The 27,802-nt window shown below is 36.4% G+C and overlaps 1 protein-coding gene and 1 long non-coding RNA gene across 2 annotated transcripts in view; one reads left to right on the top strand and one right to left on the bottom strand.

The window, feature by feature from the left end:
- SLC2A13 (solute carrier family 2 member 13) overlaps positions 1-6,708 on the top strand; it is a 375,922-nt gene extending 369,214 nt beyond the window's left edge. Inside the window, exon 10 of the mRNA XM_008704707.2 lies at positions 1,616-6,708. Coding sequence (XP_008702929.2) covers positions 1,616-1,842 — 227 coding nt within the window. The 3' untranslated portion in view covers positions 1,843-6,708. The remainder of the gene's footprint in view (positions 1-1,615) is intronic.
- On the bottom strand, positions 1-27,401 carry LOC103675392. The gene is made up of 7 exons (XR_571834.2): positions 24,889-27,401; positions 22,629-22,782; positions 13,297-13,426; positions 7,054-7,324; positions 2,307-2,470; positions 419-1,678; positions 1-289 (listed from the first exon to the last, which is right to left on the bottom strand). It is a non-coding gene; the product is annotated as an uncharacterized LOC103675392 (long non-coding RNA).
- Between the last annotated feature and the right edge of the window lie 401 nt (positions 27,402-27,802).

Here is a 27,802-nt window from a genome sequence, read left to right as displayed (position 1 = left end):
AAGTCTTAATAATGTCTTTCTTTCCCATTCTGTAATGATTCAGCAGAACTGAGAAATATTTTTCAGTTCTTTAACGGCTCTATTTTGCTTAAAGCTTAATTTTGAAATATGTCTTTATGTTGTCAAGTTTTGCCCTTTATTTCAGATCTGCTTACCCAATGTATTCCATCTGGCAGTCAACAACATTTATTCCTAGACCCACTGGTGCGTCAGGTGCCATTCTAGGCATTGGGAACCCAAATACAAACAAGCCATATAGACTCAGCCCTCGAGGAGAGCAGTTTTGACACTGAAACAGAAGAGCACATCTCCCTCTCAAGCACCTCATAACCATCTCTCCCATACCTGCTCCTGATTTGGGTTGTAAAATTTATAGAATTATAAACCAAATAGGAGCTGAGAAACCATCTCTTCTTACCTGATATGGAAGCTGAGTCACAGAGAGGCAGTTCAATGACTGGAAGTCAGAAAGATTTAAACCCCCAACCTGATTGCCTTTCTGCAGCCATTTGTCACATTAGTTTGTCATCTTCCTTCACCAGGATGATCTGGATTGAAGGCCTCAAATTAGGCAGGAACTCCTTTGTAATTAGGTTCTTATATTTAAACTGAGAATTCGGTTATAAAGGAAAAGATCATCTTGGAAATATGTAGAGAATACACACAAGTCACATATATCTCATCCATCTAGGCTTGCTGTATTGACACTTAGAAAACACAACCAGGTACTACTTAGGTCTTTTTATTTATACTACATTGGCATGCATAGTGTGACAGCAAAACAAAATTCTCTGACCTCATGGAACTTCCATTCTACTCAAGGAAACAAATTAGTAAGCTTTTTATAGTAGGTCAGATGGTGAGAAGTGCTACAGACCAAAAAAAGTGGACCTTAGTGGTCTAACAAAAGGAACAAGGGGACTAGTTAAAAGACTCCTGCAGTAGTGCAGATGAGAAAGAATGGCCCTTAAACTAGAGATGCCAGTGGAATGGCGAAAAGTGGTCATTTTTGGTATTTTGAAGGTAGATCGAACAGGATCTCCTGACAGGATATTGGGCGGGAAAGTAAGAAAAATCAAGGTTGACTCCTAGACTTTGGGCATGAGAGACTGGAAAGATAACAGTTGCCATGTACTCCACTGAGTCATGAATTCAGCAATGGCATCGCTATATGTGGTTCTAGAAATACAAGATAAATGAGAAATTTCTCCCTCAAAGTGCCTTGCAGTCTAGTAGACAAGACAGACACAAATTCATGCACACAACTGTAATACTTGTTTATGAAGATGGGGGCCTCAGCAAAGTGCTGTAAAAGTACATAAGAGAGAACAATGATCTCCAGCCAGGGAAGTGAGGAGAGACTTCAAAGCAGAAGTTATAGCTGAACCCAGTTTATCATTCTTCTTGAGTTAGACATTACATGACCTGAGCTTAGAAAGGTAAATTGTATTATGCTCACAGAGCTAGAACAATAAGAGTAAAGCAGGCTGGTAGCTATTGTCTGCTTCCATGTCAGACCACAGTTACGCATGACTGACCAGAAAGAAAAGTCAAAATCAAGTACTCTTTCCAACCTAGGACTGTACATACAAATATGTATTATTTTCCATTGCAGGAGCCTTCTTCCTTTATGCTGGATTCGCTGGTGTGGGACTCCTTTTCATCTATGGCTGTCTTCCTGAGACCAAAGGGAAAAAATTAGAGGAAATTGAATCACTCTTTGACAACAGGCTATGTACATGTGGCGCTTCAGATTCTGATGAAGGGAGATATATTGAATATATTCGGGTGAAAGGAAGCAACTATCATCTTTCTGACAACGATGCTTCTGATGTGGAGTAATTTTCAGCTGCTGATACATTTAGGTATTTAAACAAACCTGGGGGACAAAAGCAGCAATTGGTGGCCTCACTGCCCTGCTTTTAATCTGGTTCTTTTAGTCTAGTTTTGAATGACCTCATATTCTAGAATATTTGATTAGAAGGAAGATATAACCATGATGACATTTTTTTTCACAAGCGAAATGTAAAACAATATTTAGAGATTTTAAACTAATAATTATTGAACAAATGTATGTAATTCCTTCCTGAGGTAGTCTAAAATGAATATGTATCCAGTGACTTCAGTGGTATCCTTTTTTCCTAAAACCATGTATAATTATTAGTGGCAGTAGAGTCAGTGCTAATCTAGCTTAATCATATATGTATGATATCCTTATGAAGAAGGATTCTGGGAGAAGATCCAAGGGTGTTTTCTGTCAAAACATGGCCTATTGGCCCTAAATTTTCTAAGGACAAGTAGCTTACCTGTGATCAGCTATTAGAAGGTAAATTCTGTTTAAGCTTTCAACAAATTCAGAAGTGCCCCCTACGGAGACACGGCTGTCCTTATCTCCTTTGGATTCCGCATTTTGCTCTCTCTCTCCAAGTCAGATCTTGAGAGTTCTTCAGAAACTGACTCTGCACAGGACCTTTTGAACATTATGAAAAGCAGGTCTTTTAGGGTTTATTTTCATACATATTTTTTTGCATTGGTGATAAGTATACATTTGCACAGATAAGCTAGCAAGTTTTGATAAGTATATTTTATTGTAGAAAGAAAGAAAAAATTTTTATGGATCCCTGATTTGCATTAGTCACTTAGGTATGCACCTGTAAACACAAAATAGCACCAGATCTTTGACTGTATTTCAGGGTTTCTGTTCATGCCAAAATCACCTGATATTCACCACGCCTTCACTCATCACCTCTGGAGTCCTATTTGTGCCTTCGTTTGTGTTAATAGCTGCTAGCAGACTATTTTCCCCCTTCTTTTAATCAAATAATTCCCGAAACAAAAAAGAAAGGAAGAAAATCAGTGACAGATGATCCTGCTGTTATTGATATTTTGTTTAATTAAATAGTGGGACTTCTTATTTTTTCCTTAACTTTTTATTAACTCTTAAGGGAACTGTGACATTACTTAAAAGTACTAGTCTTTTTTTACTTTAAGAACATAAACTCATTTTTATTTTGCACACCCTTTTCTCATTTTCCCTCACAGTTTATCAAAAAAAGATACATAGATTTGTCTGTGGGTGTTTCCTTTTTCTCATACTTGGCTTGGATTTTTTCCTTCTTGTCTAAAAATAGGGATTTTCTATTGGAACAGATTAATGGTTCTAATACTTGCATACATTTCTACAATGTATTCTCAAAGTGTTCATTGGTATTTATGCTCATTCATCAAATGAACTCTAATTTTTGCTCTTAAGAACTATACAGAATATACAAAATTACTTGCTAGTTCCAGTGAAAATTATGAATGAATTGTTTGTGGCCAGATAGGAATACATAAGTTTGATGGATTTTAATATGGCTCTAAACATCTAATAAGGTACTCTTTGGAGTGAAAAGATGGCTATCCCTAAATTCAGTGTGTTTCTGTCAGTCTCCAAGATGTTTTGTTCTTCGCTTGAAGTCTGGCTTACTCCTATCACTATTACCAAACTCAATGTATCCAAGGAGGTTTGTTCTCATAGCCACCAAGGGTATGATAAGTGCTTGAACTGTCACTTCACCTGCCTAAAACTCCTTCAGCCAAAAAAAAAAAAAAAAAAGTTTTCTCCCTTTGACCATTTCATACAATAAAAAAATTTGAGAGAGTTTTTTCCCTGAACTAGGTGCTTTGACAATTGATTTCTAAGGGGATATTGATTTTTCCCCCAGAAAAGCAGATGTGATTTAATAGAAAAAATTATTGATATTTCTTATCCCATAAGAAATTTCTTCTCTGTGTAGTACTTCACACAGGTAAAGTGAGATGGAAAATGAGCTATTATGTGGTAAAATCAGAATATGATAGAAAGAAAAAAAATTTAGACCAATAAAGTGCTCTCTAAAAATGTATTTTTCTGATTTATCCAAATAATTGCCTCAATTCTTCTCTTTATTATATAATAGCCTTAACTATATGCTTATGTACTCAGCTGGGCTGAATGCACAGTAACTTTATTAAAGGAGCAACTGGACTTTTATTATTTCCTAAAGCAGAACATGGCCTGTTCTCCCTGATGTAAGCAAATGGTATATTCAACTTTATATCCATAAATGCACATAGTAACAGGGAAAATTAGCCACAGTTCTCCTCCCCTATTCTCCTCAACCTTTCCTTTAAAGGACTATTTGTTATTTATATAGTGATAAAGACAATATTCCGTATCTTTGAAGTACAAGACAGAGTGGCACAGTATAAAGATTATATTTTTTTTAAAAACAACTACTTAAAAAGAAACCTTATACAATTAGAGTATTATTTTTAGATTTGGTGAACCTTTATAGTATATTAAAAATTGTTTGACTTTTGCAGGTTTTTTTAATATTACGTATCTTTTAAGTTCTCAGCATCTTTGGCTACCACTATCAACTTGAAAACATTCCATTTGAAATATCATCAAATATATATTTTGTAGGACAATTTATAAATGGTATGATTTGACCTACTATATTAAAACAGATTAAGCATCATGCTTTCAACTGAAATTAAGGTTTTCTTCTAAGCATGCTGCAAATTCAATAGAGACATATTATGTTTGAGGAACACATAGTAAAGAAAGTCATAACCCCTATATGAGGCTTAGCTTGGTGGCTGATGAGATCTGCCATAAACTAAAGAGAATATAACCCTTCATCTGCATCTGAACACATAGGACTGAATGTGATGTCAGATAAATTTTAAAGATTTGGTATTAATAATTTTTCTTCAATACAAACATTTCTAATAATTTTAACTGTTGCACCTTAGTCATTAATTACCCAAAACATGATTTTTAATGTATTCATAAAGGATCTAAGTCAAAACTAAATTTAAAGGGTGATATTTATGTTTGAAATTTCGTTCCCAGCCACATGCAGTAATTAGTTCCCCGATGGAAAATGCTATGATGGTAATGCTGTCAAGTGCTTTTTCATAATTTTATTTTACCACTGAGCTATATTTTAGTATAGGAGACTCTATTATTTTTTGTTATTCACTCTAAAATGAGAATTCCATTAAAGTAAAAAATTTAGAAGTTGTTTACTATCAATCATTTCAAAATCCACTATGTAGAGGAAGAGTGAACAGAAAAAAAGTAAACTGACAACTTACCCTTTTGCTTTTATATGGGAAAGTAAAATTGAAATGTATTGTAATCATAGATTCTAGGGGAAGGATATTCTAAAAACTATCTCTTATCTAAGAAAGTCTCACAACTTAAAGACACTAATATAGTTTAGAAATATTGTATTACAGTGAGGGGGAGTGGAAGGATTGTTTTATCTCATTGGCACAGTAATTAACAACAATTAATGAGATTTTTGTTATAATCAGTTTTGGTTTTTTACCATTCTCCTGGTTAAAAAATCTCAAATTTTACTAAGCACCTAATAACTTTAATTTATACAGCTGTTGAAACAAGTTTTCAGTTTATATCTTGTTACTAACTGCAAATAAAACAACGACCTAGCAGGCCCATGGCAGAGAATTCATAACATGTGCTTTACAGCAAAATCTGTTACATAGTGGGTAAAATGTATAGCTGCTGCCTATGAAAAGACTTAGAATTCTTCTCTGGATTTTTAATGTCCTGTTTTCTGTCACTTATCAATTTTCTTAGCCTCATGTACAGAAATGTTAAGCTAATTTGATCAGGTGGTAGCAACATATCAATTATCAGTACATTCAGTTCTTCTGGGTGAGAAACACTGTTGTTTTCTGGAAATAATAGCAATCATTTTAAAATGCCAAATAGCTAACTGCTACCAACTCTCTTTTACATTGTCTTTTAGAGAGGGAAATATTTGTGTGCCAATATTCATCAAAGAGATATTTTGTAAGAGTATTAATGATGTTCAGAAGTACACATGAGGGAATTTTATCCTCTTAATTTGCCTGTGAGTGTAAAATGGTGTAATTCCTATAAATCTTTACTTTATATGTATAAAGCAGTCTTGCATTTGAGTGATTTGGTCTATGGTATGTTCAATAACTACTTTCATTTGGTAGTAATATCCATGTATTTATTTCACACAGTTAAGTTCGTGTGTTTGATTTTTGTCATATCAGTATGAGAAAAAGGAATGCAGCTTACAAGCACTTAAAAACCGATATTTTGTGAAGTTTTACAATTTTAGTAAATTTAACATCATTCCATCTCATTTGAAGGTTAAAAAAAAATGAGACTTACCTCTAGCCAAAGTAGAACTTTATATTCTACATGTCCAAACTGGTTCCTAGAGGCTTTTGGACTATATCTCATTTGATGTTATAGTATCTTTATTTGTAATAAATGTTCAGATTTCTATTTAGAAGCTCTAATGTACATCTAGATTAAATCGTTTTATGCTTTTAAAATATGTATTTCAAAATGTATATTTTAATTTGAGTGCATGTTATATAGTATTTAATACTTCACATGTCTTGGAAAATTCAATATATTTATTCTTACATGTGACATATGGGATATCTCTTAAAAATAATTATGAATATGTATCAAAGTCATTCTATCCTATAGCTGTATCAAAAGTATTGTATATTTTATGGAAATTTAGTGATGTATATGTAAATTTTTTAAGTTATTTTACTGAAGTTCAATCTTTACATAAAATTAAAATCTTTTTTTAAAAAAAAAAGTGTCAGTGCCAGAACTGTAAATGAAAATAATCTAATAAAAGTTACGACAATTCATTAGTCATTTATCTCCTTTGCACTTTTGTATTTTCTCTAATTCCTTTGATTTTAGGATCTAGGTTACACAGAAAGGCATCGACAAAAATTAGTTATCTATAAATTTATGCAATCCTACTCATATTATCTCTTGATCATAGATAAACTCAACTATCTTTAAAAATAAATATGTAATACCTAAAAATTGTTCCAGGGAATTATTCGAAATAGTAAATATAAAACTTTGAAATGAAATGCTTTAGGAACCCTTGAATAATATTTCTGGTTGCTGTCAAAACCAGATGTGACATAAGCCATTATGTTGGGTTGACAGAAACTATATTTACTTTGTAAATAAAAACAAAATACCTGCTGGATGACTAGTTGACAGTTCCTTTTGGACCTCCATTGCCATTTTGCCAGAACTATAGCCTTTATTAGCGAGAATTAGCTACTGTTTGATCTGGGCAGCTGTTAGACTTATCTCCATAGTTAGAATGTGCCATCCTGAGCCCAACTGTAGAAACAGCCTGAGGAGATCCCATAAAGACACTAGATCCACTTGTCCAAAGGCTTACAATAGAGGGGGTCTCATGTCTATGTAGCTTCTCCATGCACACAAAATTAATTAGATTTTCTCCTGTTTAAAAAAAAAAAAAGAGTGGAGTTGCATTTAATCAAGGATTCTGATGCCAGCAGGTAAGGTAAAAATCCTACAGACAGAATGACCCAAGAAAATCCCATAAATTATGCATAAAGGGTCTACTCACCAGGACACCTAAATACTGTAGTACATATTTCTATCAGTGATCAAAGTCCTCATTTAACTATGCAGTCCTGTGGGGTAAACATTGTAGGTTTTTATGGGTACTAAACTTAAGTTCAGAACATTGTGATGACTTGTCCAAGATCACACACTAGAAGTAGTACAGAACTTCTCTCTGTGTGGACTACACCAATAGTCTTCCTCTCTCTCTCTCTCTCGTCATTTGGAACATCTTCTGGTCAGACCCAGGCAGAAAGATTACAAAATAGACACTGTGGAATTCCTGTGTTATAACTTAAAAGGTATGCAGAGGAAGAATCCGATACCTCAGAATAGACAAAATTCTGAAAACCTTGATTTGGAGATTTTTCTCCAAATATGAAGCACTACATAGTACATTGTTTAAGGAATAAGAATACAAATTGCCAGCTTTAAATCCCAGCTCTTCTACTTACTGCCTGGTAACCTCAATTATTTACTCTTTGCCTCAATTCCTTCCTATAAATTAGGGATGTTACTATCTACCTCATATATTTGTTATGGGGGTTACATTAATCATCTAAAGCACCTAGAACAATAGCACATAGTAAGTGCTGGATAACTGTCGGCTGTTGTTCTTAGTGTCATCCTTCACATGCTATCCCTGATGCCGCTAAGGTCGCACTGTCCAAAGCACAAGCAATGTGTTTATAAATTCCTTTCCTGCGAACAACTACTAGGAACAGGAGCACAGGGCTTGATATATGTCATACAGGCTGTGTGACTGCAGCAGCCCAGCTCCTGCCGACCAGAATGGTTTGAGCTGATATGGCTGACTAGCCTGATGTTCCTCTCCCCTCTCCACCTCTTTCCCATGAGCATCCTCCCGAAGGGCACAATGAAAAGCACAACCTTCTAATAGTCTCCATATTAACAGGATTTAATGCACAAATTCTCTATGTAATCTCTGAATCAAGAAACAAAATAATTTAGAATATCTCTTAGTAACCTATCATTTCAATTCCTTTCAGCATTTAAAAAATTTTTGAAATTCTCTCCAAATGCTTTAAGGGGGGTGGGAGGCACCTGGGTGGTTCAGTCAGTTAAGCGTCCAAGTCTTGGTTTTGGCTCAGGTCTTGATCTCATGGATCATAAGATGGAGCCCACATCAGGCTCTGAACTCAGCCGGGAGTCTGCTTGAAGATTCTCTCCCTCTGCCCCCCTCCTACTTGTGCACTCATATGCTCTAATAAATCTTAAAAAAAAAAAAAAATTCTCTCCAAATGAAAAATGACATTAACCCCTAAGTGGCTATATTGAAATTAAGCTATTATAAATGCTATGAATTCAATATGAAACACTGATACTGTTTTTTACCTTTAATACTTCATATACTTTTCCACTACACTTACAAAAACTGCATAATGAGTGGCATGCAGAGAAATTAATTTTTTACGTGAAAAAAAGATACTGACATGCTTTGCTTCTAGCAAATGGATACTAAACCCAAAACAGATTTGTTACAACAGTGGTTCTCAAAGCGAGTTTGTTACAAATGCAAATCTGTGGGCCTCACCTGACCTACTGAATCAGAATATCTGGGGATATAGCCCAGGAAACTATATATTTTTAATTGAAATATAATTGACATATAACACTATATAAGGTATACAATGCATTGATTTGATGCACATATTGCCAAGTGTTTACCATCACAGTGTTAGCTAATACCCCTACTACATCACATAATTATTTCTTTTTGTGATAAATAAGTAATCCAGTCTCGTAGCAACTCTGAAGTTTATTAATACACTACTATTCTATAATCACTATGCTGTGCATTAGCTCTCCAGGACCTATCTACTAGTTCCAAGTTTGTACCCCTAAACAACATCTCCCCAACCCCCACACCCCACCCCCCAGCCTCTGGTAATCACCGTTCTACTGTCTGTTTTCACAAGATCAGCTTTTTTAGATCAGGGAACTGTACCTTAACAAACTCTCCAGATAATTCTTAAGTACACAATAGTGGAACCACTACATTTGTATTAAAAAGGAATCAGCTGCATTTTCTTTCAAATGGTGAGCTCATCTAGTGAATGATAAATTGAGTGGATTTATATGCAAGTTACTTAGGCATTCATAAAGCTAAGTCATTTCCACCTCAGGGGCTTTGCATGTGGCGTTACACCTGCCTGGCATGCTTGTTGCCCTATTCTTTGTGTCTCTTTCCTTCTTGTCATTCAGGTTTCAGCTCAAAATCATCTCCCCTGAGAGCCTGTCTTGACTACACAATTTAATCATTCCCTTCCTCCCCAATACATCACATAAACTTGTTTTATTTTCTTCCTAGCATTTATCACTATTTGAAAATTATTTTTTAGTTGTCTGTTTCTCCCATGAGAACATACACTGCATGAAAGCAAGGAATTCGCATTATTCACTACTGACTCTCCACCTCATACAGTGCCTAGCATATAGTATATGCTCAGTGAATATTTAAAGAATAAATGGATGCATGCATCTCAGATGCTCCTGTGGTCTACAAAGGAGCAGTGGGAAGTTTTAACTGGGTTAGAAAAAAATGATTCAAATGATACCATGGTACCAGGCCAATATCCAAGAGCATGTTTCATAAATCAATCTCTGTAGAGCAAAGCTGTTCTAGTCAAACAGCAAATTCCATATGGTATATGAAGGCATGGGTATTCACATAAACACATTTGGATGATTAAATTGGTTTCTTATTCTTAATAGAGGAGGAGAAAATCTAATTAGGATAGCAAGGTTGGGGTGAAATTTGCATCTTTTATAATACTCTATTTCTACTTTCTTTTTATGGAATAAAAACACACTTACATGCTATATACTTTATATACATAATTTCATCCTATCTTCATGAAAACCTGTATCAAAAGTAGCATTATTACCCTTCTTGTATGGATGAGGAAAAACTGAGTCACAGGAAGTAAAGTAACTTAAGTAGAAAGTTTGTGCCAAAGTCATTTTTAACAAGTACTATTTATTTTCTTTTTTACAATGAACTTTATCATGGAAAATTTTATAATTGCCCCTACCTGAAAATTTTTGTACTTTTTTTTTCCTGCAGGGTCACCAGTTATGGACTTAGAAACTAAAACATAACTACTGGATAAAACTGACAATAACATTTAGAGGTAAATGTGAAAGGGTTGGAATTTAAAGTCTAAAATGATCAGTAATTTCCAAAATATGCTCAAATTTACATTTATAAATTAACCCACAGAATCCTAATAAGCTTCCTTGCTCTGAAGTCTGCTCTGTCTGAAATTAATATAACTATTCCAACTTTCTTTTGATTAATGTTAGCATGGTATATCTTTCTCCATCCCTCTACTTTTAATCTGCATGTGTCTTTACATTTAAAGTGGGTTTCTTAAAGACAACATATAGTTGGGTCTTGTTTTTGATCCACTGACAATCTATTTTTTATTGGTATATTTAGACCACTGACATTTAGTGTGATGAAATATCTACCATATTTGTTACTATTTTCTATTTGTTCTATTTGTTTTCTATTCCTATTTTTGTTTTCTACTTTTTCCTTTTGTGGTTATCACTGAGCATATTTTATGATTTCATTCCTCTCTTTTCTTAGCATATCAACTATACTTTTTTCACTTTTTTTAGTGGTTGCCCTAGAGTCTGCAATGTACATATACAACTAATTCAAGTCCACTTTCAAATAATACTATACGCTTTCACAGATTAGAAGAGTCAGATATTCCTAGTCCCTCCTGTCCCTTATGTCACTGGTGTCATTTATTTCACTTGTACATAAGCTATACATCGCACACATTGTTGCTTTTGCTATTAGTTTACACACACTTATCCATTCAATCAACTAGGAAAAATGAAAGCTTTTCCTATACACTCATTCCTTCTCTAATGCTCTTCTGTCCTTTATGCAGATCCAAGTCTCTGACCTGACCACTTTATCTCTGAAGAACTTATTTTTAACATTGCCTGCAAGGCAAGTCTAACTGGCCACAAATTCCCTCAATTTTTGTCTGAGAACAGTCTTTATCACTTTAGAAGGATAATTTTGCAGGATCCAGAATTCAAGGGTGGTAGGTTTTTTCTCTCAACATTTCAAATATTTCACTCCACTCTATTGCTTACTTGGGTTTCTGAGAAGTCAGAAGTAATACTCATCTTTGCTCTTTAAATAAGGTGTTGTTTTCCTCCAGCTTCAAGAGTTTTCATCTCTCACTTTGCAGTTTGAATATGACATGCCTGGGTGTAGTTTTGTTGTTGTTGTTGTTGTTTGTTTTTTGTGGGGGTTTCTGGCATTTATCTGAGCTTCCTAGATCCTTGGTTTGTTACTGGACATCAATTTGGGGAAATTCTCAGTCCTTATGACTTGCAGTATTTCTTCTATTCCTTTCTCTGATCATTCTAATAGTCACTCCCCTTACATGTATAACTTTTGTACTCATACCACAGTTCTTGGATAGTCTGAAATTTTTTTAAATCTTTTTTCTCTTGGCTTTTTAGTTTTAAGAGTTTCTACTGACATACAATCAAGTTCAGAGATTATTTCCTGAGCTATGTCTGGTCTACGAATAAATCCATCAGAGGCATGTTTATCGCTAGCATATTTTATTCTTTCTTAGAATTTCCATCTCCCTGCTTACATTACCCATCTGTTCTTTCATGTTGTGTTTTTCCATTAGTCTTTTTTTAAAAAAATTTTTTTAATTTATTTATTTGACGAGCAGCGGGGGCAGCAGGCAGAGGGAGAGGGAGAAGCAGGCTCCCTGCAGAGCAGGAAGCCCAATGAGGGGCTCAATCCTAGGCCATGAGATCATGACCTGAGCTGAAGGCAGACAACTGACTGAACCACCCAGGTGCCCCCCCATTAGAGTCTTTAATATATTAGTCGTTGTTTGAAGTCTCAATCTGGTCATTTCAACAATCCTTGCTACATCTGAATATCGTTCTGGTGTTTGCTGTCTCCTCAAACTGTTTTTTTTTTCCTTGTAGTATACTTTGTAATTTTTTGCGGAAACCTGGACATGCTATAGTAGATAAAAGGTAAAGAGGCCAGTAAATAGGCCTTTAGTGATATAGTGGTAAGGTGTGGGAGGAGAGGAACTACTCCATAATCCTATCAGGTCTCAGTCTTAATGAGACTGTGCCCCTGGGATATAAACTTCTCAAAAAACATTCGATTTTTTCTTCCCCTTTGGTGGAAGAAAGGATGGCTAGAAGGAGCTGGAGTTAGGTAGTTCCTTTCCCCCAGGTCAATTAGACTCTGATAAAGCCCAATCAAGTTACGCTCCTGTAACATATTTTCTCTTGAGGGCAGGAAGAATAGCCTGTTCTGGCCTAATTACAATTGATTCCTTTTCCCCTCCTCCTGCCAGGCGCCTCAGAGATCTTTCTCCAGTCTTCACTGTTAGAACCTGGTAGCGCTCTTAGAAATAAAACTCAAAAAAGTGTTTAGGACTCACTAAGACTGCACCCTTCCGGAATTTTTGGCTCTCAGACTGTCCACACTGAGCCTCCAGCAATCCATCAATTAGTTTAGGTTTCCCACCTTGGCACTGGTTCCCATGAACGTTTCTGCTCTTGACTTTCTGCTTAGTTAAGCTGTGATTCTCTGTGTCTTCCTCTCTGTCTCCAATTGTGGGGGCAGTGATTTGACCTGTGACCTCACTTTTCATGTGGAAGAGTTGTTTATTTTCAATTTGTTCACCTTTTTACTTGTCGTCAGGATGGAATATGACCTCCCAAGCCCCTTACATATCGGACTGGAAACCTAGTAAGCTTCCTCAACTTTGTAAAATACAATGTTAAAACTCTAGGTGAGGCAGACACAATACCTTTCTATGTGCTTTAAGAAGCCTTTTTCCTACCAGCAGGAATAACTGGGCGACTGAAGTCTTGTCAAGACACTGAAGTCTTGTCAGAGGTGTTCACCACAGGCATGGAAGTCCTGGAGTTCCAAGGCAGCTGTACGTTTAGAAACCAAAAATAAACAAATTGCCTTTATTTCTAAAGTTCAATCAGAAATCTCAGGGAACCTGCAGGTGCCAAAAGGAAAGCCCTCAAGCTGCTAGATAGTAGAGTTCATTTATCAACACACTTAAACATAACATGTATAACTTGCAGTTACATGACCTCTTCCTCACTCCATAAATGGCAGGGGGGGCGGTGTTTAACTGTAGAGAGAAACCTGACAAACTGGCCTTTCTAAAACAGCCATCCAGACTTCTGGAGAAGATGGTAGAGTAGGAGGGTCCTAAACTCACCTCATCCCACTGACACAACCGGATAGCACTCATATCAGTGTAAATAACCCAGAAAATGACAACAGAACTCTCCACAGCTAAATGTAGAGAAGAGGCCAATCAAAGAGGGTAGTAAGGACAGAGATACAGTCCAGAACTAAAGGGAACCGCCACACTGTCCACTGGAGGGAGGGACACCACAGGTGCAGAAAGGGGAGTGAAACAGATTCACACCAGGGATCCCACAGGGGAAAGAAGAATCCCCGTAACATCTGGCTTTGAAAACCAGAGGGGCTGAAGACTGAGTTCTTACAACCAGCAGGACTTAAAACCTGGAACTTTAAAAATCAGTGGGCTCAGCTCAGGGAGAGATGGGAGGGCACGAGGAAACTGAGTCCCTGTTCTTAAAGAGACAGCACAATAAACAGCCCCACAGAGATACAGCATAGAAGCAGCACCTTGAAAATCTCCTGGGGTATACAGGAGGGAGATTTGTTTACTAATTTCGGAGTATGTGCTGCAGAAGCAGCGATCCTTGGGAGACTTGGGGGGGGGGGCGACAAATGAGCCACTTCCCTCCCCCACCTCCCAACCTACCAACACTAGCTAACTAACTTGCTAAAAACGAGCGCCCCCCCTGCATTCTCCTGCAGACAGGCCTCCACTCCAGGTCCCCTCCCACAGCAGACTGGCATAAACCTTGCAGACAGCTTGTGTGGATCTGCCCCTCTAATACACTCTTGGCCTGAGCCGCCCAAAGCAATGCCACAAGCCTGGCAGTGTGCAAGCAGCCCCAAGAGGGGCCCGTACCACTCCAGAGTGATTCCTGCCCCAGAGAGAGGGGAAGAGAACTACACACATAAGTCAGACTGTGGCTCCAGCAAAGAGTTGGGGGCAGACAGCTGGTCTAACTGCAGGCTCAATCCACCAACAAAAGCCTCTTGGGGGACAAAAGAGAAAGAGCCCTGCAGTTCAGTGCTACTGCATCCATGGCAAACACCTGGTCTGACAGAACTCAAGCCCAAGGGGGCCCAGACTGGCCCACAATAAGCAATGAGAGCCACTACAGATGGCTAAACTAAAGGCACCATCAGCTCCGCCACAACAGCAGGGCACACACAACACATATGGGAGACATCCCTGCAGTGCCAAGTTCTGGTGAACAGAAGACACTGCGTGGGCAGTACAAGAACTCTTCATGAGGCCAACACTTTCAAGAGCAGGAGACATAGCTGACTTGCGTAAAACACAGAAACAAGACAAGGATACTCAGATAAAATGAGGAAAGAGAGGAATATGTCCCAATGAAAGAACAGGAGAAAACCCCAGCAAGAAACCTAAGCAAAATATAGGTAAATAATATGCCTGATACGGAATTTAAAATAGTGATCATAAAGATATTCACTGGACTTGAGACAAGCGGAGGACCTCAGTGAGACTCTATAACAAGGCAGAAAACAAAAAAAGAAATAATCAGAGATGAAGAAATCAGTAACTGAAATTAAAAATACACTAAAGAGAATAGACAAGAGGAAGCAGAAAAACAGATCAGCGACCTGGAGGGCAGACTAATGAAAGCAATCGGACTGAACAGGTGAGAGGGAAAAAAATGATACAAAATGAAAATAGACTTAGGGAACTCAGAGACACTATCAAGCATAACAACATTCTCAGTACAGGGACCTCAGAAGGAGAAAAGAGAGAAAAGGGGGGCAGAAAATTTATTTGAAGAAATAGCTGACAACTTCCAAAATCTGGGGAAGGAAACAGAAATCCAGATCCAAGAGGCAGAGAGAGAGTCCCCAACAAAATCAACCCAAGGAGGTCCACGGCAAGATGCACAGTAAGTAAAATCATAAAAAGTAGTGATAAAGAAAGAATTTTAAAAGCAGCAAGAGAAAACAGTTTCTTGCAAGGGAAATCCCATAAGGTTATCAGCTAATATTTCAGCAGAAACTTCACAGGCCTGAAGGCAGTAGCATGATATATTCAAAGTGCTAAAAGAAAAAACACTCCAATCAAAAGACACAGGGTGACGAAACGGATAAAAAGCAAGACCCATCTATATGCTGCCTACAAGAGACTCATTTGAGGCCTAGAGACACATGCAGATTGAAAGTGAAGGGATGGAGAAGCATTTAACATGCAAACAGATGTGAAAAACGGCCCAAGTAGCAATACTTACATCAGATAAAATAGACTTAAAACCAAAGACTGTAACAAGAAGACACAAAGAAGGATAAGGGATAGTCCAAGGAGAAGATATAACAATTGTAAATATTTATGCACCAAACATGGGGGCACCCAAATACATAAAGCAGTTAATAACAAACATAAAGGAAGTAACTGATAGTAATACAATAATAGGAGGGGACTTTAACACCCCACTTACATCATTGGAAAGATCAAATGGAAATACAACAAGGAAACTGTGGCTTTGAATGACACACTGGAAGAGATGTATCTAACATATATTCAGAACATTCCATCCTAAAACAGAATATATATTCCTTTCAAGTGCACATGGAACATTCTCCTTAAGAGAGCCCATGTTAGGCCACAAATCAAGTCTCAACAAATTCAAAGAGACTGAAGTCATACCATGCATCTTATCTAACCACAACACTATGAAAATAAAAATCAAACGCAACAAAAAATCTGGAAAGAATATAAATGCATGGAGATTAAATAACGTGTTACTTAACAATGAGTGGGTTAACCAAAAAATCAAAGAGGAAATCAAAAAAATATATGGAGACAAATGGAAAAACAACAGTCCAAAATCTTTGGGATGCAGCAAAAGCTGTTCTATGAAGGAAGGTTATATACTTCTTGAAGTATCAAGAAGAAAAATCTCCAGAACCTAACCATATACCTAAAGGAGTTAGAAAAAGAAGAACAAACGAAACCCAAAACTGGTAGAAGGAAGGCAATAATAAAGATTAGAGCAGAAGTAAACAAAATAGATACTTAAAAAACAATAAAACAGATGAATGAAACCAGGAGCTGCTTCTTTAAAAAGATCAACAACACTGACAAACCTTTAGCCAGACTCATCAAAAAAAAGAAAGAGAAACTACAAATAAACAAATTCAGAAATGAAAGAGGAGAAATAACAACCAACACCACAGAAATACAAAGGATTATAAGAGAATATCATGAAAGATTATATGACAACAAATTGAATAACCTAGAAGAAATAGATAAATTCCTGGAAACATACAACCTCCCCAAACTGAATCAGGAACAAACAGAAAATTTGAACAGACCAGTTACCAACAATGAAACTGAATCAGTAATCAAAACACTCACAACAAACGAAAGTCCAGGACCAGATGGCTTCACAGGTCAATTCTACCAAATATTTAAAGAAAACTTAATATCTGTTCTTCTCAAACAATTCCAAAAAAACAGAAGAGGAAGGAAAGCTTCCAAATTCATTCTCTGAGGCCAGCATTACCTTAATACCAACATCAACACTACCCCCCCCCAAAAAAATAAAACTACAGGCCAATATCTCTGATGAACACAGTTAAAAAATCAACAAAATATTAGCAAACTTCAGCCAACAATACATAAAAAAAAAAATTCACCACAATGAAGTGGGATTTATTCCTGGGATGTAAGAATGTTTCAGTATTTGTAAATCAATCAACATGATAAATCACATCAACAAGTGAAAGAATAAAAAACCATATATATGATCATTTCAATAGATGCAGAAAAAGCATTTAAGTACAACATTCATTCAGGATAAAAACCCTCCAACAAAGGAGGTTTAGAGGGAACTATATCTCAACATAATAAAGGCCATATATGAAAAACTCTCAACTGACATCATCCTCAATGGTGAAAAACAGAGAGCTTTTCCCCTAAAGTCAGGAACAAGACAAGGATAAGGATGTCCACTCTCACCACTGTTCTTCAACATAGTCCTAGAAATCTTAGCCAGAGCAATCAGACAAGGAAAGGGAATAAAAGGCATCCAAACTGGTAAGGAAGAAATAAACTTTCACTATTTGCAGATGACATGATATTATATATAAAAACCTAAAAACTCCCCCCCAAATTACTAGAATTGATAAATGTATTTAGTAAGGTCACAAGATAAAAAATCAATACACAGGTATCTGTTGCATTTTTTTTTTTTTTTAACGATTTTATCTAGGGATGCCTGGGTGGCTCAGTGCCTTTGGCTCAGGTCATAATCCCAGGGTCCTGGGATCGAGTCCTGCATCAGCCTCCTTGCTCAGCAGGAGTCTGCTTCTCCTCCCTCTGCCACTCTCCCTGCTTGTGTGCATGCACGTGCACTATCTCTCTGACAAAATCTTTAAAAAGAATAATAAATAAAGATTTTATTTATTTGTCAGAGAGAGAGAGAGAGCACACACACACACAAGCAGGGGGCATGGCAGGCAGAGGGAGAAGCAGGCTCCCTGCTAAGCAAGGAGGCTGATGTGGGACTCAATCCCAGGACCCTGGGATCATGATGTGAGCCGAAGGCAGAAGCTTCACCAACCGAGCCACCCAGGCGCCCCGATCTGTCGCATTAGTACAGACTAATAATGAAGCTGCAGGAAGAGAAATGAAGAAAACAATCCCACTTACAGTTGCGCGAAAAATAATAAAATACCTACGAATAAATTTAACCATAGAGGTGAAAGACCTGTACTCTGAAAACTATAAAACCCTGATGAAAGAAACTGAAGAAAATACAAACATATGGAAAGATATACCATACTCCTGGATTAGAAATATTGTTAAATATTGTTAAACTGTCCATACTACCCAAACCAATCTACAGATTTAATGCAATTCCTATCAAAATACCAACAGCATTTTTCACAGAACTAAAACAAACAATCCTAAAATTTGTATAGAACCAACAGAAAACCCCAAACAGCCAACGCAGTCTTGGAAAAAGAACACAGCTGCAGGTATCACAATTCCAGATTTCAAGTTATACTAGAAAGCTGTAGTAATCCAAAGAGAGCATGGTAGTGGCACAAAAACAGACACATAGGTCAATGAAACAAGATAAAGAGCCCAGAAATAAACCTACACAGATAAGATCAATTAATATCCAACAAAGGAAGGAAGAATATGCAATAGGAAAAAATGTTTCTTCAAAAAATGTTAGTTAAACTGAACAGCTAAATGCAAAAAGAATGAAACTGGACCACTTTCATACACCATATACAAAAATAAATTCAAAATAGATTAAAGACCTGAATGTGAGACCTGAAACCATAAAAATTCTCGCAGAGAACAGGCAGTAATCTCTCTGACACTGGACAAAGCAACATTTTTCTCGATGTGTCTCCTGGGGCAAGGGTAACAAATGCAAAATAAACTATTGGGACTACATCAAAATAAAAAGGTTCTGCACAACAAAGGAATCAAATTAACAAAACTAACAGACAACCTACTGAACAGGAGAAGGTATTTGCAATGACAAATCTAATAAAGGCTTAGTATCCAAAATATATAAAGAACTTATACAACTCAACACCAGAAAAAACAAATAATACAATTAAAATTGGGCAGAAGACATAAACAGGCATTTCTCTGAAGACGACATCCAGATGGCCAATAGATATATGAAAAGATGCTCAACATCACTCAGCATCAGGGAAACACAAATCAAAATCACAATAAGGTATCACCTCACACCAGTCAGAATGGCTAAAATAAAAAACACAAGAAACAACAAGTATTGACAAGTATGTGGAGAAAAGAACCCTCATGCCCTGTGCATAGGAATGCAAACTGGTGTAGCCATTGTGGAAAACTGTATGGAAGTTCCTCAAAAAAACTAAAAATAGAATTATCATATGATCCAATTATTGCACCACTTAGGTACTTACCCCAAAAATACAAAACACTAATTCAAAAAGATATATACACCCCTATATTTGTTGCAGCATTACTTACAATAGCTAAATTATGGAAGCATCCCAAGTGTCCCAAGTATCCCTAGATGAATGGATAAAAAAGTAGTATATACATATAATGGAGTATTATTCAGCCATTAAAAAGAATGAAATCTTTTCCATTTCCAACAACATGGATGGACTTAAAGGGTATAATGCTAAGTGTAGTAAGTCAGTCAGAGAAAGACAAATACCGTATGATTTCACTCATATGTGGAATTTAAGAAATAAACAACAGCAAGACAAACCAAAAAACAGACTCTTAACTGCAGAGAACAAACTGACAGTTACCAGAGGGGAGGTGGGGGGTGTGGGAAAGGTGAAATAGGCAAAGAGAATTAAGTGTATGTTTACTTTGATGAGCGCTGAGTAATGTACAGAACTGCTGAATTATCTATTGTAATCCTGAAACTAATTTAACACTGCATGTTAACCATACTAGAATAAAAAATTATTGAAGTAAAATTTTAAAAAGCAATATGCCACATCTCAAAAATAGTTTCTATCATCAATAAGCAATTATAGAATATACACTGTATACAAATAAATTAACTAAACTATTAATTTAACAATCAAATTATTTTGTAACCCTTGAAAAAAAAAAAAAGCCATCAAGCTAGCTCAAATCAGAAAACATTAGGAGCGCCTGAGTGGTTCAGTTGGTTGTCTGACTCCTGATTTCAACTCAGGTCATTGTCTCAGGGTCGTGGGATCGAGCCCCACATCAGGCTCCACTCAGTGCAGAGTCCGCTTGTCCCTCTCCCTCTGCTCCCCCCCAACACAGAGTCTCTCTCTCCAATAAATAAAATGTTAAAAAAAAGAAAAAGAAAACATTAATAATCACTGTACTGACACCACTATATCCAGCCATATCCCAAGCCCTGTTAAATTAATTATGTAATAAAATTCGAGTGCCAGTAACACTGATTCTCCTCAGCAAAAAACATTCTCATCATATTCCCTGGTAAGATGATGACCAGGCTACTTGAATTCTAACTGATGTGCTTGGATGTCCCCAGGATTATGGTAGGTCCTATGTAAGCTAATTTTAAAAAGGGAAGGACACTCATGAGAAGTTCAAAAGTCCACTTAGAATGTAGAATAAGAGATTTAAATGTAACAAAAATTCTAAAGGCATAAGATAATATTTTTTCCAGAGATAAATATAGAAATCTTAAGAAAACCTGAAATCCTTTATATAAATTAAAGATACATTTAAGAATTTAAAGGGATACTTTTGTTCATGAAATGACTACTTGAACTCAAGACACACTAGATTTAAAAATACAGTTTAGTCAGATAACAGAAACTGGACTTCCTTCGTGTGGCTTTCACTTCATTATAAAAAAAATAGCTGAATTTCAAACATTATCTCTTAGTTTTGGGGAAGAAAAAAGTTGAGAAAACATAATCTTCTTTAAAAAAATCAAGCAAATTATATTTTCTGAGCAAATATAGTTGCTTGGACTCCAAATCTCACATTCTTTCTTCCTCACTGTATTATTTAAATCTATAGGAAAGCAAGGACCTCACTGATTCCCTCTGGTGATTCATATTTCTGACCACAAATTATCTTTGTAAGTGATACCAAGATATAAACTGAAGAAAACCTTGATATCATTTTTACTTAGCAAAGTGGCCCCCCAAAATCAAAATATACAAGCAAAGACATTAAAAAATTACAACACGCTGTTTTAGTGAAAATGGATACCTATTTCCTATTGAATATTTGATATAAACTTTTTGGAAAGCAATATAATCCATGCAAATTGTAAATCCGAACTTCATGTTTGCCACAAGAAATTTGCCATAGGAATTCACCACAGGAAATAAAATTGGCTTGCTAAAAAAATTTCCAAGTGTATGTACACCATACAAATGGTATTGAGAGCCTGGTAATTAAAACATTCTTCCCTACATGCACTTTTACCTATTAACTATGCTACATCAGCTAATTATTACTACGTAAAAAACAACCCAAAATGCTGGGACTTCAAATCCACAAATATTTATTTAACTCACAATTTGGTGGGCTAACAATTCAGACTGTGCCCAGATGGGTGATTCCTAAGTTACTGCTGAGCACACTAATGCATAAGGTCAGCTACTGGGTGGGTGGGGTGACAGCTGTCCAAGAGGGCCTCAGCTGGGAGGCTCATCTCTCGTCTGTGTGGTCTCTCATCCTTCAGCTGGCTTGCCCAGAATTTTCAAACACAGCTGAGCATCCTTTTAAGAAAGCGTAAGTATGCAAGCCCTCTTGAGGTCTAGGCTCAGAACTGACACAAAGTACATCTGCTAGATTTTATAGGTAAAATCAACTCGTGACACCTACCCAAATTTCGAGGGTAGAGAAACAGATTCTACCTCTTAACTGAAGAACATGCAACATCATAATGTACCAGCTGTGAATATAGATCTGTTATAGTTTAATAGAATCTGTTAGCTTTAAATAAACAAGTCTAGTTTCTTTCTGCTACTTATGGGTTCCAATAACACAGAATTTGGAGGAACTCAGTATTTTCTCTCTTAGGCTACAAATGCTCACTTCAATCAATAATATTGTGGGGTGATTAGCCGAAGATGACATATGCCATGTAGAATATATATTGGTTATTGCTGTTAATGGTAATAAGCTGAGAAGGAAGTAGGCTTGGTGTGACAGCAAAGAAGGAACTTTGGCGATGTAAGGCGTTGAATGTTAGAAGGCTTGTGAAACTCTACAAAGCCTAATTCCTGTTCGAGCCAGACGAAGTGTTAAGTAAAAACAAAGTCTGGGCCATCTTAAAAACATCCCCATTTCTGTCAGTCCAATGATTGCAGAGTGACCAAATCTACCCAAAATGAGTCTCATTCCTTCAACAAAAATTGAGTAAGCACCTATTAAGATACACTCTACTCTAGGCATTGTATAGAACATGGCGAAAACTATTCTACATTTTACAGAATTCCAGAAAAGATTTCTAGATTAAGAAATAAACTGAAATATGTTACCTTCATGGGTACTGAATAAAGAAGTCATTAGAGCCATTATGAAGTAATTTAGAAAATGCCACCTAGCAATTTTTGGCGGAGGGGTCACATCATATAAAGTCAGATGAAGTTATTTCCAAGTAAAAACAGATGTGGAAAATCATGATCCTTGGATCTGAAATTATATAAAATGAAGTAGTGCCCCATTATCAACTATTAAAGACAGATTAGAATTAACTAATATCAAACATAATAAAGTTTCAGTATGCAATGGATCCTTGAACAACATAGGTTTGAACTGCAGGGGTCCACTATACTTGGATTTTTTATAGTACTATTAATGTATTTTCCTCTTCTTTATGATTTTCTTAACATTTTTTCTCTAGCTTACTTAAGAATACAGTATATAATGCATATAACATATAAAAAATCTGTTAATTGACTATTGATGTTATCAGTAAGGCTTCCAGTCAATAGTAGGCTCTTAGTAATTAAGTTTTTAGGGGAGTCAAAAGTTGTACGTGGCTTTTCGACTGTATGAGGGTTGGCACCACTAACACTGTGTTGTTCAAGGGTCAACTGCAATTAAGTTATGATAAGATAAAGGTATCTTTGCACTTCACTGTACTTTGATTTTTCAAATGTTGCTAAATGCTCTCGTGTTCTACCTTGTAAATCACTCTCAATTTTTATACTTCACCTTTTATCTAACTCATAACACTTCGGTAAAAACCTTTAACACAACAAATAAGAGGCAACTATGGTTCACGCACAACACGTCCAATGACACCAAAAGTATTATTGAGAACCAAACAATTTGGCTGAGAACCCAATGATCAATAGCAGCCAAAAGAGTTAACTATTATGCCAATATGCAACAGAAAAATAGACTTTGTAATGTGAACAAATGATTTCACCTTAACAGGAAAAAAAAAAAAAAGAACTGGTATATGAGCAAGGCTTAAAATGTCTAATTCTAAAACTGAATTCTAATGTCAGAAAGAACTGCCATTAGTATTACCCATTCTTTCTTACAGATCTTATTTTTTCAAGCATGGAAATAGTTCAATGGCTCCAGTGAATATTAGGTTTTACAGATCTTCTATTAAAAAAAAAAACAAAACCAGAGCTATTCTCCATATTACTGAAATAGGTCTTGATTCTGATTTTTTTGTGTGTACTAATTACATTTTAAAATGGTAGATTCCTTCCATGGACCTCCAAACATGCACAAGAGGCTAGAATGTAGCAACATACAAATCAGAGACAAATTGGACATCAGTTCTGGAGAAGGCAAGGCTAAACTGCAAACCAAATAAAGGGTGTGGACAAAGTCGATGGTCAACAAGTAGAAACCTATGTTAACATCAAAATGAGGTAAAGCACAGTCATTAAAGCATAGGCTTTAGAGTTACATCTTTAATTCAAATCTTGTCTCTACTACTGACTAATGACCTGGGAAAGTCACTTCAACTTAAAGTTCAATTTCCTTATCTATAAAATGGGGATAATCTTCATAATGTTGTGAGGATTAAAGGAGGTAGTGTATGTAAATTACCTGTCTTTCACATAAATAAGGTCAATCCACAAATGACTACTAACTGTTTTATATAAGTGTATTAGGCACTATTTCCAGGGGATACGGTGGCTCTTGAGCTATAAAATTTACATATAGGTCAATACATTTTAGTAGTTATTATCATTATCAGGTCATGAGGCAAAAGTTAGGTTAAGGAGTCAAAATCAAGATTAAGTGAAAGATATTAAAGTTATGAACTACAGCCAAAGTCAGAAAGTAACTAAGGTAAACAAAGCAACAAGAACAAAGGTTTAAAGGAGAAACGTGAAGCTAGAATGAAGCTGCCTTAAAAGAGCTAGCTACATGTAGTCTGGTTGTGCTTCAATCCATGTTACAGCACCAACCGGATTTACTGAGTGCCCATTGTACGAAAAGCACTATTTTAGGCCATATACATTTTAAAAATATATTGCAAAACAGGGTTTTCGCTCTCATCAGTAAATGTAGCAGTGAGGAGAGTAAGACCTATAAACATGAACTGTCTCAGTTATCTAATGCTGTATAACAAATCACTTCAAAAATTTTAGTAGCTTAAAACAACATACATCGATCGCAAATACGCAACATGAGCATGGCTAGCAGGGACAGCTTATTTCTATACACTCTTGGCTGGGGCTGGAGCAGGGGGACAATTCATTTGCTCACACATCCGGTGTCCAGGCTGAGAAGACCTGAAAGACTGGGGCTCCTCAGTCATCTTACTCTATATGGTCTTTCCATATGGTCTTTCCAGCATGGAGGTTTAGCAGTAGCCAGACTTCTTAAATGGCAGTTCAGGGCAGCAAAGCTAGGTGTCCTGAAAGAGGAAAAAAAGAGAGCAGCAGCTGGAAACTGTATCACTTTTTATGATACAGTCTTGGAAGTCATGCAGCATCACTTCTACCTCATTCTGTTTGTTAGAAGTAAGTCATCAAGGCTCACCCATATCAAGAGGAGAGCAATTAGACCCCATTGTTCATGGAAGGGGAGTTAAAGTGCAAACATATCCTCTGGCCTCGAATTACTTACATTCCTTCTGCATGCAAATTACAGCCTCCACTTCCCAAGACAACCCCACCTCTGTAAAAGTCTCAGCTACTATGGCACCAGACATAGGTTCAAAGTCCAGAATCTCATCCAAGCGTGTGTGACACTCTCCAGATGCTATTTAGCAAGCACAGCTCCTCAAGTATAACAATTCTCAATCTGAAGACCTGGGAAACTACAGAGACAAATTACATATCCTCTGTACACCAAAATACAATGGTTTAAGAGGCATAAGTTAATTATTATAGACTTTTCTATTGAAAAGGAGTGAAATAGAGGTAAACAAGAGTTACCAGTCAATAACGATTCCGAAATCCAGTCAGGCATATACTGATGGTCCCTTGATGACGGCCTACTGCCTAGGAATGCAGCAACAAAACGCATGTCTATATATCTTAACTCTACCCTCTTAAGCTCATGGTTCAACCCCCTTCATCATCCTTTTCCATAAAAAACTGCTTATGTTTGCAGCTAAGTAGTTTCATCAGCCTGCTTCCTGCAAGTAGTACTTTGGAAGTCCAAAGGCCTCTTTTTATGTTGTACCATCTCTGTCCCTTTTAGTCCAAGCAGGCAGTGTTTCTGCAAGTACACTTCTCTTAAAACTTTGTAGGTCTCTCAGGCGTGTCTGGGTGGCACAATCAGTGAAGCGTCCAAATCTTGGTTTCAGCTCAGGTCACGCATGATCTCAAGATCTGAGGTAGAGCTCTGCATCAGGCTCAGTGCTCAGAGGGGAGTCTGCTTCTCTAAAAAAAATAAATCTTTAAACAAAACAAAAAAATAAAATAAAACTCTGTAGGTCTCTTATGAATAGTACTGGGGTTCACCCCATTAGACAAAAGCTACACCACAAAATTCACCAAGATAAATCATTCTCAGGGCACTGGGGTGGCACAGTAAGTTGAGCATCCAACTCTTGATTTTGGCTCAGGTCCTATCTCAGGGTTGTGAGATCCAGCCCCGCATCCAGCTCTGGGCTGACGTGGAGCCTGCTTAAGATTCTCTCTCTCCCTCTACCTTTGCCCCTCTCCACTGCATGCTTTCTCGCTCTCTCATGTGAATAAATAAATCTTTAAAAAAACGGTAACTCATTATCTTTGGCTTCTTGTCCTTGATAGTCTTAAAGCCCTGTAGTTGAATAGAAACAATTTGCAGTTCATGTCCTTTAAGATCCTTAAAGATGTTTACCTGTTGAAGATAATACCTCAAATCTTTCTGAAGTCCTTGCAAAGAGTTGTACAATGACACCCTAGTCATCACCTTTATTCCCTATATTCCTGCCATTGTCCTGCAATTGACCTTTGTTCAAAAGCCTTTTCATAATTTTAGCATTGTTTGCCATCTGAAGAAACTGGTATTAAAAAAGTCTTATTTTTGATTCCAGCAAGTCCTAGCTTCATTACATACAAAAGTATTTCTTTTGCTTAACACTCTCGTCTTGCATTTTATTACAGGCAGCTAGAAGAAGTCTCTTCAACACTTTGAAATCTCCTTAATTTTGTAGCTTTATTTTCTCATTAGTTCTATTTTCTGCATTCCTACAGGTGACAATGTTGCTTAAATTTCTGTCATTACATAATAAATGTCCCCATTCTTCCAACTTTCAATAACATTATCAATTTCCCTCAGTCCTCGCCGATGAACCACTAACACAAGGTTACCACCAGTCTCTACAAAGGCTACTATACATATTTAACCATTTTCTCAAGGTCCTTCCAGTTTTAGTCTGCCACTCCATCCCAAAGCCATGTTTTAGGTTTTTGTTGTGGCAGCACCTCACTTCCAGGTACTAAAATTATTCTAATTAGCTACTATTGGGCAGCAAATCCCAAAACTCAGTGGCTTAAAACAACATTTATTTTGCTCATGAAGCTGCAGCTAGACAGAAGACTGGTATAAAATAAAAATCTAAATAAGTGGATATAACATATTCATTAACTGCAAAACTCAAGATTATTAAGAAGTCAATTTTCCCAACATTAGTATAAAGATTCAACACAATCCCTATCAAAATATAACTAGATTTTTGTGTAGAATTGACAAGCTGAGACCAAACCTTATTTGGAAATGCACATAAAGCCAAAATAATCATTTTAAAAAACAGGCAGCAACACTGATTTCAAAACCTGCTATAAAGCTACATTAATCAAGACAATCTGTTCTTCACATAAGAGATACAGAAACATATCTATAATAAATAAATATTAAAACATAGATCATAATAAATAGGTAAAATAATAAAAACAGAACATAATAAAGAGTTCAAATCCACACATCATGGTCAAATGACTTTTAACAAAGGCATCAAGTTAATTCATTGGGTGCAAGAATTGTCTTTTCAACAAATGCTGCTGAAGCAATTCGATACCTATGTTTAAAAAAATTTTTTTTCACCTTATGTGGTACAAAACTAATAAAAGCTACAAATAAATCATAGACCTAAATGTAAGAACTAAAAATACAAAACTTCTAGAAGTAATCACAGAAGAAACTGTGACTACATCATTAATTTTTCTGAAAAGATAAATTAGGTTTGATCAAATTAGACCTTCTGTTCTTCAAAGACACCATTAAAAAACTGAAAAGACACTAT

This window comes from Ursus maritimus, unplaced genomic scaffold (assembly GCF_017311325.1).
Source record: "Ursus maritimus isolate PB19 unplaced genomic scaffold, ASM1731132v1 scaffold_26, whole genome shotgun sequence".
Lineage (NCBI taxonomy): Eukaryota > Metazoa > Chordata > Mammalia > Carnivora > Ursidae > Ursus > Ursus maritimus.
This window is presented reverse-complemented; position numbering and strand designations above follow the sequence as displayed.